Raw genomic sequence first — 13,168 nt, forward strand, 5'->3', positions numbered from 1 at the left:
CAGACAGGATTGCTTTAATTTTTTAGGGTGCTTGGCCGCTCACGCCAGGTGTAGACACCTGATTATTTATGACAGATGGCCTAATTGAAGTGTCAAAAAAGATAGAAGCCCTCTGATGCATGGAAGATAAGGGATACACTGCTTTTCTTACTCAGTATTTGTGTCTTGTTTCTAGTCTAAATATCTAAAAATTCTTAAATCAAGGTGCATTTACTAGATAAGTAAAATGACAGAAGATATTTTTCTTGTTTTCTTGAAAATACAATCAAAATGAAGTGAGTTTTTGCTTAAAACAAGCAAAATTATCTGCCAATGGAGTGAGAAAAATTATCTTGTTTCTGATTGAAATCTTGTTTCTGTCCCAAACAGAAATAAGATTATTTTTCTCACCCTATTGTGGAATTCAATTCAAATTCAAATGGATAAAGCGACTGCCTGGTGCTCGTAACGCGTTATCACTTCAATAGAGCGGCAAAATCGCAGAACGAGTTCGTCAGCGCTGTGCGTGAGAAGATCCAGCTGCTCTCGCGCTTCGAGTCTGTTGGATGCGCTCGTTCAATCAGGTAATGCCGTTTCGTCACCTGGCTTTTGATGCTTGTTCCCAATCCCATGCATTTGCAGCACTCGAGTAAATAACAGCACTTAATATGTGGGGGCGTGGTGGGGTTTGGCGAGCGGCGCTCCAGGAAAAGTTTAGGTTCTCCCGATCGACTGTCAATCATTTCCTCGGCCAATCACGGCCCCCTCCGTGCTTCAGCCCCAGCTAGCCCTTATGTTAATCCAGCCCTGTACATATATATATACATCCGAGTCCTGATCGGGAGGTAACGTCCGATTCCGATCGAGTCTCAAACTTCGTGATCGGGCCCGATTTCCGATCACATGATCGGATCGGGACATCCCTAGTTATCAGTAATAATTTTAGATTAGCAAAAACCTAAAAGTCTTGCGCTATAAATGTGGTGGTTTTCTCTAGGTTGCATAACTGCAGCATTACAGAAGACGGCTGTGCTGCTCTGGTTTCAGCTCTGAAGTCAAACCCTTCACACTTGAGAGAACTCAATCTAAGTGAGAATAAACTATGAGACTCAGGATTGAACCTGCTATCTGATCTACTGGAGGATCCACACTGCAAACTGGGCAAACTATAGTGAGTATCATTATCATATTAACTATTATATTGTATATACTGTACATATAACCAGTGGTATAAAGTAATTAAACACTGCATCCAATGCTTGACTGTCAGATATGTATATAGTAATATCTATTATTAGTGGTTTCTGTCAATTCTTTTTTTTTAATGAAGAAAAAAAAAACATTCTCAGGGGAATGCATTGGCTGGATAGGCTGGAATTTTTTTTTCCAGTCAGGGTCATTTCTGATAATTTCGGGCGATTTGCCATAGAATCTCAGATTAATTCTCCTTCAGCAATGAAGATCATCTCTTCACTGACTTTGTGACTGAGCAAGCCTTCTTGCCATTGAAAAGCAACGCAGCGGATCAGCCTTCAGCTTCAGCGCAATGCCAACTTCAGCTGTTTGACGCCACGAGTGTGATTCCCCTGCAGCTATCCGGCAAATTCTCTCTAAAAGCCACCTAGATAAACTTACGACGCCAGAGCTGGGACTGACGCCGAACTTATCCGCATTCTCTCAAAGCCAGTTGAGGAGCTAGGTCTACAGTGGTCTTCTCCAGAAGGGCCCTCTTCAGCCTCTTTGGCCCTGCGGTGGATGGATTCGCTGAACATTTCACTGCTGCACAGAAGTCATCCCAGTCAATGTGACACTTCCTGCCAAAATGTTCCAGCTCTGCTAATACTACCAGTCGCCCTAGAACAGCGCCGACTCAGCAGCCTTCCAAGCCAGCTCCTTCAGTCATTCGTCAGCGCTCCTGCTCTGCGAAACGTTACCCGTTCCCGATGTGCCAGGGACCCCGGCCTAAGATAACACTGGACCCAGCGCCTCAGAAGTCGTCCTGATCTGACGAACAGGAAGAAGAAGAGGCCAGCTCTTGCCGTGGCTGGACCACCCCCCAAACAGCCTCATTTATGCCTCCCAGTCCCCTGTTCAGTTCTGGTCTTTGGAGGTAGTGTGTTTATTATAATCAGTGGGCCCATTCACAATCACGCTCCCATGCTTTTTACCGCTGTTTTAGCAAACAAAATAAAAAACAAACATATTCAAAAAGTGAGCACTTTTCCTCTTCCATTAACCTTCAGAGCGGCCCGTCACCCGAAACAATCCAATCCTTTGTCATGCTTGGGAAGCCATCCCCGCAGAGTCAAATTGGATTTTGGGGGTAATAAAATGAGGTTATTCACTCCAGTTCGCTCGCAGGCCACCGCACTTAAATGGCGTGGTTCTCAACAGAGCAACAGATCTCATCCGCTCCGAGGGGAAGGCTTTACTGGCAAAAGGAGCCGTGGAAACGGTTCCTCCAGCCGAGCATGAAAAAGGATGGCGGCTCATCCTCCATCTCAGACATCTGAACTGCGTCCTTATTAAACGGACATTCAAGATGACAACTTTGAAACAAATCCTCTTGCAAATATGCCAAGGGGATTGTTTTTTCTCTCTGGACTTGAAAGACCCATACTTTCACATCCAGATAGCTCCCCATCACAGGCGATTCTTGAGATTCGCGTTCGAGGGTGTGGCATTACAGTACACAGTCTTCCCATTTGGGCTGTCCATAGCTCCCCGCACTTTTACAAAGTGCATGGACAAGGCTCTCTCCCCTCTGAGACAGATGGGAATGCGCTGAAAGGTGGATTCTGAAATCCATTGCCGCTTCATTATAATTGTATATATCCTAATTAAATTTATAATCAAAGCCTTAATCAATATTTATCCTCCAATATAATCATTATGATTTTTAATGATTCTTTCCAGTTATGGTTTTGCTTAAATCAAGAGAACAACTGATTGTTTCCTCCTTTATGTTTTCTAAAGTTTGTATTTGGTTTTTGAGTGGTGACTGAGGGTCTGTCCTAGGGATGTGTGATGTGTTGCTAAACGCTTGATTTCAGAACATGTTGTCGTGTGTTTGGATTTTGGAGGCATCACACACCCCTAACCTGACGGGAGTGCAGTAACAGTGCTGGCTCACTTAGCCCGGCTTCCAGAGATGAAATATGGAAATATGGTCTTTCATTTTTATTCATTCTATATTTCCTTTTACTGAAACACTAAAGAATCAAGATGAATATTGCCTGTACTATTGTCTGTACCTCTCACAGAGAGAAAGCACATGCTATCAGTAAGTTTTGGGAAACTTTTTGTGGCTATGATCTGAGCTCAACCAACTCCAACCTTGGAGAGACTGTGTATCTGTGTGTGTGCACTGTATTCCGTGTTACAGATCAGTATTGGAGGTGGATTACAGGCATCCTAAGAGATGGGTGGACTTGTTGTTCTGGGCAAGCTGGTGCCTGCTCCAGAATTTGGAAGGTCACTACGTGCCAAATTATGGGGTTAAAGCGTCAACAAGTGATATATGTAGGGCTGGGCGATATATCGCATGACATTGTTAGGCGCATCTCGTCAGTAAAGCCGGTTCCTTGATTAGTAGTAAATCGCCATCACCTGCTTTCAGATAGAGCGGCATTTACTACACAGAGCCGTAGTTCACTGACAAGCTGAGTCATATCGCATTAATTATCGCAGGCGATACGTTCGTGATAATTAATGCGATATGGCTCAGCTTGTCAGTGAACTACGGCTCTGTGTAGTAAATGCCGCTCTATCTGAAAGCAGGTGATGGCAATTTACTACTAATCAAGGAACCGGCTTTACTGACGAGATGCGCCTAACAATGTCATGCGATATATCGCCCAGCCCTAGATATATGTATATGTGAACCTGATTAACTGACAATGTGTGGAAATTTACCATGACTGTCCATTTTATCTGAGCCAATCAGAATCATCCACCTGGCAGTGATGACGTGGCTAGACCTTGAAAACAGTATAACTGTTGAGAATTGTATGTACAGTAGGCGGGGAGAGGGAGCGCGGCCTACAAACTCCTTGTGACTCCTTGTGAAATTTTTCTTTAATTAATTGTACCCCTGACTCTTGGTCTTCATTTTTCACTACTGGTCCTGGGTCATAAACTGTTACCCCAACAGTTTATGTTGGAGAATGCAGGCAATCACTCCTTGGTGACACTCCTGGCTAATCAAGAAAAAAAGGTAGGCAGATTTGATTTATTTTTGGTTAGGGCTGTCTGGTTGGAAGGGTTGAGAGAATTGGGAAGTGAGACTGTGAGTATATGTCATTGTATATGTAATTTGGATGAAACCCTAATGGTTCCAATCTGACGTGGCTTTGGGAGCGGTCTCGAGGAGGAAGGTGGTCTTGACAGATGCAGCTCTCTGTGAAGGCAAACCGACCTTAGGCTCCTGGTCAGCCTAGGAAAAGCAGCTGCACATTAACTGCCTCGAAATGCTGGCAGATATTCCTGCCAGACCTGAAGGGCACCATGGCTTAGTTCAATCAGACAACATGACGGTGGTGTCATACATAAATAACCAGAGAGGTCTCACCTTAAAGTTCCTATTCAGGCTGGTGAAACGTATTCTGGAATGGGCACATCTCAACCTGCACTCACTGAGAGCAGCACATGTGCCAGGCAGGATGAACCAATGAGAAAACATGCTCTCACGAAAACAAGGTCCATCCTCAGAAGAGTTGAGGCTCCATCATCAGATGGTTCAGAAAATTTGGGAAATCTTCGGGAGGGCAGAGGTAGACCTCTTCGCCTCAGAAGACTCTCACTGCCAAACATTTTTCTCAAAGGACAGGGATGTGCTGGCCCAAGACTGGCCCAGCCTCCTCCTTTATGATTCCCCTCCGATCGCACTGATGAGTAGGAACAATGATTCTCACATCAGATTGAAGCAAAATCTCTAGGCAACAACACCAATTAGTCAAAAGTCTTGTGGACACATATCTATTATGTGTTTTGAGGCCTTCATTTATTTTTATTTTTTTCAAAAAACACGCATAAACATTATTCTCTCAAAAATACAAGCATGTACATGCATGTTGCTCAGATATTATGGTAGTCCAGTTTGTGCTAAATACAGTGTAATTACATTTTGCCATTAATGTGTTTATAAGCAACTGAAAAAAACACAAATGTCAGAGCATGTCAAAACTCCTAAAGGGCCCCAAAACAGCTCAGACTCCAGAGGGTTAACTCGAGTACATTTCTAATGAAATAACTGTACTTTTACTTTGTTACGCTGGGCGACGTTCCTCTCATATGCAGAGTTTATTCCAAGCTCTCTTTGTTTTCTGGGGCATGAAAGATACCCCATTCACAAATGAACCACTCTTTTGAGTCAATTCTGTTCAAAGACTTGATTAAACAAGTTGGCAAAACTGTCTAAATTGGTTCACGAATCAGTTTTTTCGACATTGTCTAATAATCCAAATGTGGCTGTATACATTATTATACAAAGCAAAGGACATGCAAAGACAGATGAAATGCCAGAAATATTTCTTGTCTCTTGTGTTTGTTGCAAAGATCTAATACTCTACCCACCTCTGATTGCATCATGAATAAATTATAGAGATGTGCCTTAGTATTTTCTTTTATTATTACTATCTGCTTTTATTTTTGCTGTTGTTTTTGTTGTGACTTCTTTGTAGCTTGTTTTGTGAAGTTTTATTTGAATATTTTGTTGATTGTCACTGTTATTCTTGACGTCTGTGTTTTTCTAAATGACACAGTAGTTCAAAGCTTTTTTGTACACAATGTGTTTTTAATGTCCTTCAGATTATCTGTTTGTCATTGCCTGCTCTCATGCTTTAGGGTCACAGAGCTATTATAATCAAACATTCCTCATATAATTAAAGATAACACTTAAGCTGCTTTCACATCTGCAAAAAATGTTTTGTTAGTATATGGATACCTCCATATATGTGAAAAGGCATGAGTAATCAACAGCTCAGAGATTTTGAGTGTTTCTTTTGACATTGTCCCTTGTTTCCTTGTTTCTTATTTTTAATGTAAACTTTATTTTTATTTATTTATTCATATTTTCTTATTTAGCTACTGAATACCTATTTGATTAGATTTTAGTGTTGACTATTCTTCTTGACTATTTGAGCATTTTTGTCTCATTCAACTGAGATTTTTTCCACTTGCTTTAAGAATAAAACTACTTTGATACATATAAAAAGTTAGCATGTTAACTTATGATATTAAGAACATATTGTATATACACTGTTCAAGAAGTTTAATAATAAAATATTCATTCAACTTTGTCCTTCATCTATCCATGATGTTTTTGTGTTGAATGAGAAGAGGTTTTATTTTATTTTTTTGCAGTTTGTCTAACTGTGCTATTGGAGAAGAAGGCTATGCAGCTTTGGCTTCAGCTCTGAAGTCAAATCCCCCATACCTGAGAGAGCTGGATCTGAGTATGAATAAACCAGGAGATTCAGGAGTTAAACTACTATCTGATCTACTGGAAGATCAAAACTGTAAATTGGAGAAACTGCAGTAAGTTAAAGATATACTCTTGTCATTAGCTATGTTTGGTTGGTTGGTTATATAATGTGAGTATGTGTAATGGCAGAATGTAAAAACTGCAGTGCCTTACAATCCCTTGTCCTATAGACATCTATTTTAAGTGCACTACATTAAGTATGACTTGCTTTGGTTTTTACAAACTGGGAGTCAAATGAAAGTTATTTTCAGTGGTTGAAAAAAAAATTGAGTTTAATGTGGAACATTCCTTTAAAATATAATTGCATCCACTTCATGTTGTGTGAAATGTTTTCTTTCTTCAGGCTGTCTAAGAGCAGTATTAGAGAGGAAGGCTTTGCTCTTCTAGCATCAGTTCTGAGATCAAACCCCTCACACATGAGAGAACTGGATCTGAGTGGGAATGAACCAGGAGACTTAGGAATGATTATGCTCTCTGATTTACTGGAGGATTCAAACTGTAAACTGGAGACACTGAAGTGAGTGTAACAGTCATACATTATGTTTATTAACATAATAATAACACTGTAATAAGAGCATAACATGCTGTGGATCTTTCATTCAAAGTATTCACAAAACTGATAAAAAATGATAAACTCATATATCATTAAAACATGTTTTTTTTTTCTTCAACAACAACAAAAAAGATACAAAATACAGCAATTGTCTCCTATACAGTCAAAGGAACATATGGCAAGGAATCCAAAACCATTTATCCTTATGGAATCTTGCCAGATCTAGAAGTCCACTTGTGGACCTTCCTCTTCAGCTCATCTCCTCATTATATCTGTAATATTCAATGGCCATTTTATATCTGTAATCCATAACCAATGCCCATTTTAAGCTTCTTGGCCGGGACAGTCAGGTGTTGATTTAAAGTTTATTGGTACTTGTTGAAGTCTATGATACCATGTATTCTAACAAGTTGTTTGCAATACTTCACAATGGGAATGTTTTTTTGTTTTTTTTACATGGTTACCTTTCTGTCAATCCCAAAACCCACATCTGGTGTTTGTTTATAAATAGCTTTATTTTGGTCTTGTTTGACCATAGGACCCAGCCCCATTGAAAATGGCAGTAAAGTCTGGCAAAATATAGGTGCTTGAGTCTGTTGTTTTACATCAAATAATTGTTCAATGATAACCCTCCCAAACGATGTAGGTGGCATCTTAGTTTTGAAGACTTTCTGACCCGCAACTAATGTCTACAATTTTCCAACCTTACAGATAATGTGGCCACTCAAACCATTCTTCTCTCGTGTTGTCAATATAGGATTTTTATGAAACAAGTCATGGCTTATGTGTTTCTAATCACTAAGTCATTGCCATATGGACACGTGCTCTGACATACGATCCTCAAGGTCCTTTACCCGTCTAATTCCCTTCTCTTTAAATAAAGGCAAAAAATAAGTAAAAAAATAAAAATATATTTACAATATGAATAGGAATTTTTTTTTATTTCATTGTCAAATTCCTGAAATATACAGAAGAGTCAATAATTAAAATTTTTTGGAGCCAAAGTAAAAGTAAAAATTATTTGGCTTTTTTTGTGTGAATTTTTTTAAAATTAAAACTTAAAGGATTCACGAGCAAGGTCCACACCACAACCATAAATGTTGGAGAATTATTTATTGAAGAAGTTAGGTATGAATAGGGAGAGGATGAAGGGGAAGAGAGAAGGGGAAGAGAGGAGATGGTAGTCAGGCTGATCTGGACATCTGGTGTTGGCAGCCGGGAGACTCAGAGTGGGGGTATCATCTCAGTTAAATGTAGGCCTAGTAAATAGGACCCCCAAAGATTGGGAAGAGCTGAGGTAGGCTTGGCTTGACATGGATAGATGGATTGAAGGCGGAGGAAGTAGGGGCAAATTCTGAACATCATAGAGGGAATGGGGGGAACATGTGTTTTGCATAGCTTGAGTGTAGAAAGGGGATGCAGAGGCTAAGTAGGTCGATGGTTAGTGGAAGGCGGATTACCTTTGAAACAGTTCCAGCCGGTTAAGAAAGCTGAAAGTGTGCTCGAGGCACGGCAAGGCTTCTTGATAAGCATTAGTGAGATTTCTGTTCTGCTGGTTAGTTGAACTTGGTTGTCAAAAAAGTCTGATTCAGGAGCCGAGAGTCTGAACTTCCGAAATGTGAGTCATCTATGAGATTGAGGTGTCCGGATATGCCAGCGGCTCGGTTCGCAAGAATTGCATGATAACTGTGGAACGTGATCTGCCAGTGTTTATGATTTCTGCTACTGCTCTGTTGTCTGAGTGAATAAGTATTAATTTTCTTTAACCATTAGACCATTAGTGCCCCCAAAGAATGGTGGCTATGATTATCGGGTGTATTCGTAAGAACTGAGGAGATCGTGCCTGACTGCTGCTTCAGTGTATATTTAATGTCATTGGCATGAGTGATGTAGTTGTTGTAAAAAAAATGAATGCCATTCCAGGATGAGAGAAATTGTTGCCAGAGACGCATTTCCATTTGCATGCATAATCTAACTCTGTCATGGAGTAACTCTGTATGGCTGCTGCTTTCAACAGAATGTTGGACAAGAAGGGTTTCCCTGAGGGTTAATCCTGATGCTGTAATTGAGGTGGCCTAGATGTGTTAGTTAACTGTTGCTTTGTATTTATCTGTTAAAGGTCCTGTTCTTCGTGATCCCATTTTTCAAACTTTAGTTAGTGTGTAATGTTGCTGTTAGAGCATATATAATACCTGTAAAATTATAAAGCTCAAAGTTCAATGCCAAGCGGGATATTTTATTTAACAGAAGTTCCCTTTCAAAGCCTACAGCGAACGGCCGGTTTGGACTACAACCCTGTACTCCCTGCTTTAATGACATCAGTAGAACAGTTTGTTGACTAACCTCCGCCCACAAGAATACGCAAAAAAGGGGGCGTGGTCTTGTTGCTCTCCCTCGTGGAGAAGAGGAAGTGTTGCGTTCGGTTGCGTTTGTCACCATGTCGTCCAGACGCTGTTATTTTCATCCCGGAGTCAAATCACCTTTGTTTGGCCTTCAGGGGCTGTAGTTTGAGCGCGTTCATCTCCCCGTTATGGTAAGAGGCGTGACCTTTCCGGGCAACGTGCGCTAAGCTGCTGTCGCATCACTACACGGGAACCGCTGGCACAATCAGAACTCGTTACGTGTTTCTGAAGGAGGGACTTCATAAAACAGGGAAATCTTTCAAGCCGTTTTGAGGACAATGTAAACCGCGGTATACAGATAAGTAAATTGTTTGAAAAATACTGTTTTTTTACACGTGAAACATGAACACATGTTATATTGCACACTGTAAACACAATCAAAGCTTAAAAAAAAAACAGGAAAAAAGGGACCTTTAATAAAGTTGGAGAGAAGTTGTCTCCTCTAATAGTGGAACGCAGAGGTCACTGAAAACTTTGATGAGAGTGGAAAGCCCAGACCGTGGTGGTGTAAATGGAGGTGTGACAATTAGAAGTCATCAAGAAGGTGGAGGACGTAAGGGAGTCTGTGATTTTTGATGGGAATCCAACATAGTTCTTCTGAAAGGAAGTCGAAGATCTTGGGGCTGCTTTTGCAATCGAAGGTGAGGCATACTGCATAGTATGCTCTTCCAGAGGACTCTAAAGAAGCACTGGAAATCTGCTTGAAATGTGAGCGCCGTGGGGAGAAGACAAGTCGATTATTCATCTCTTTTAAGGATAGATCGGTTGAAAATAGAAATGGAGGTAAAAGGAGTCCAGACTGGCCTGTATGTGGTAGAATCTGCTGGATGAAGTATCTGGACTGAAGTGTTAGCTGGATGGATTGATTGATGGAGGGAGGGATGATGGATAGAGTGATGGAGGTATGGAAAAAATTTATAAGAAAAATCTTTAGCTGTTTGAGAGATAGAAAAAAGAGCTATAAAGACCTTATGCGCCAGAGAAATATGCGCACAGCCATCTTTAGAATATTATCTTTGAACTTACGTTTTCGCGGTAGCTCTATATCTTTCAATGGCATCGCTTTCTAAGAGAAATTAGCTGGTGAAGTGGATTTATTTATTGTAGAGTAAATGAAAGTTATCATGAACATTGTAATTTTTAAAGCAAATGTCTTAACAAATGTCAGTAGACCGGGAAGATTTTTAAAACAAGCAGTTCATTCATAAATATGTACGATCGCTGTGGAAATTCAAACCGGAAGTCAACAGACATCGAGTGCAGCGCTGAAAAGGAGCTGGGCTATATAAGGTCTATAGAGGGTATGTATCGCCATCACTTTCCCGCTGGAACATGCCCCCTCAGCCGGGAATGAGTGGCAGAAGAGCTGCTGCATGACTGGAGTTTATAGGGGAAAACATGTGTAAAACAAACGATTATCAGTTTAAACTAAAGGTTGGATTCAATATAGTGTTCCTTACAACTTACCAATGATCCAGTGATCCATAGATATGGACATGCAGCCAGGAATCGTGTTATTTATATGAGCCTGATTTCATACATAAATATTTTTGGTCATTACAATTTCGAGAGTGAATCCTGCATGTATATGCAGATATGGGCCTATGTATTGAAGTGTGTATGTGGCCGCTTGTCAAGAATGGAAAACAAAAGTTTTATTAAAATTCTGAATATATTATAGGCCTATTAATTATTTTTTATCTCGCCTAGACAGCGCACAAAGAGCGCTCCCTTTATAATCACTTAAAACTGTCACTCATTAAATGAACGCGATCTCACAAAGTTCTGTTATATAATCAGCGAAGCTGACTACATAATGAATCTCTTAACACTTAGAGAGGATTTGCATGCGTGCAGAACTCAGCACTGGACAAACACTCGAGCGGTGAGTGGATTCTAACTTCAACACCTGTTGTAGAAAATCAACAAACGTGTCTGTGATTGGCTACATTACTCACCGAAGCGAAAAAACGTTGGAAATTAAATAATTTGACGAGTACAAATACAGATACACAATGGATCTTTTGCCTACTCCTTTTGTAGGAGTGAGTGGGGTTTCTGAGAAGATTGTGAACACAGAAAGAATGATGAAATTATTTGAGAAAGATTAGATGGTGAGAGTGTTGGAAATACAGCTTGGATGCCGCTAGGGGGAGCAAGAGCTGCAGTCTGGAAGCCTGGAAACGAGGCAAAGTTGGAAAGTTCTTGGGAAGGTTTTGGATGAAAATGCTCGCTGGGCCGCAAGCATTGGGAAGTATGACTGTGGTCAGAATGATGAGAGATGATCCTCGATAGGGTGAAATTGAAATTGAACAGATCGTGATCTGAATTGAGTTAATCTGCAACTCTGAATACGTAGTGAGTGAACTTTGAGAGAACGGGACAAACAGTACTGTAAGGGGCGGCCCGATATAAGAAGGTTTTGAGAAGTCAGGTGATTGGTTGAGACGTGGCCCCACTCCTGAACATCAGTTAACTAGTTAACACCATTAAATGGCAGATTGTTTTCCTCCCACAGCCTGTTTTGCTCATATTTACCAAAGGTGCCAATATTTGTGAATCGCGCTGTATATTGGTGCAATGAAACCACCTACCTCACCTACCCGTATAATATATATATATATTTAAATGAAAAAAGATCAATCATATCAGAACTATTGTACCTTTGACCTTGCAATACCGCTAAAAAACTAAATTAAACATTTCGGAGAAAAAAAAATTGGAACTGCAGAAGTTTGCACAGGGACGTGAAGACTTATCCACTGTATGTTATCACTGAGATTAATACAATGGAACTCATGTACTAATTATTAATTGCATAACATTCGTATGCTTGTAATTGTTCTAATGTTGATGAATTCAGATTTTAAATTAGGCAGTTAAAAGCACAATAAATGCCAAAATTATCATCTTCTAATGGTTTTGAGCACTTGTGTCAAAGTGTCAAATAATTCAAATCTGTCATTTACTGTTACTTTTTGATCATCTGTAAGTTATTCTCCTCATTTATGCAGACTATCTAACTGCAGTATTGGAGAGGAAGGTTGTGCCGTTCTGGTGGCAGCTCTGTTGTCAAACCCCTCACACCTGAGAGAGTTTGATCTCAGTTGGAACAAACCTCAAGATTCAGCAGTGAAGCTGCTGTCAGATCTACTGAAGGCTCCACTTTGTAAACTAGAGAAACTGAAGTGAGATTTGAACATAATACTAAACTATTGCATACTAAACTATTACATAAACTTAACATCAATGAAATATAATCAAATACTTTTGAAAGATTATCCATTATTGAAAATTATGTATACACACAAACACAAAAAAAAATCTACATTTTAAAAACACTTCAATACATTTTGTGACGTTACAACGTTGTTATTATTACTGTATACATTGCAGTTGTTTAAGAAAAAACTGCATCCAAAATCACATATTTTCAGAGCTTTCAGTGAAAAACTCGCTTCTACCATTAATGAAGTTGGTATGCGGTAAGAATACATATACAGTAGATAATACATATCACTCATTAACAGCATATTGCTTCTCTTTGCAGGTTGTGTAACTGCAGCATTAGAGAGGAAGGTTGTTCTGCTCTGGCTTCAGCTCTGAAATCAAACACCTCACACCTGAGAGAACTCAATCTGAGCTGGAATATACCTGGAAACTCTGTGAAATTATTGTCCCATCTACTGGAGGATGCAAATTGCAAACTCGAGTCCCTAAAGTAAGTTTTACTGTGGTGACTGTTACATT

General features: G+C 40.0%; 1 protein-coding gene across 1 annotated transcript in view; it reads left to right on the top strand.

Annotated features, from left to right (window-relative positions):
• Positions 1-13,168, top strand: part of LOC307117275 (uncharacterized protein) — a gene marked incomplete at its 3' end in the record, with an annotated part of 29,329 nt that overhangs the window by 9,672 nt on the left and 6,489 nt on the right. Inside the window, exons 9-12 of the mRNA XM_079802064.1 lie at positions 6,343-6,516; positions 6,807-6,980; positions 12,433-12,606; positions 12,969-13,083. Coding sequence (XP_079658190.1) covers positions 6,343-6,516; positions 6,807-6,980; positions 12,433-12,606; positions 12,969-13,083 — 637 coding nt within the window. The remainder of the gene's footprint in view (positions 1-6,342; positions 6,517-6,806; positions 6,981-12,432; positions 12,607-12,968; positions 13,084-13,168) is intronic.

The sequence above is a fragment of the Gobio gobio genome, assembly GCF_949357685.1.
Source record: "Gobio gobio genome assembly, chromosome: 21".
NCBI classification, from domain to species: domain Eukaryota; kingdom Metazoa; phylum Chordata; class Actinopteri; order Cypriniformes; family Gobionidae; genus Gobio; species Gobio gobio.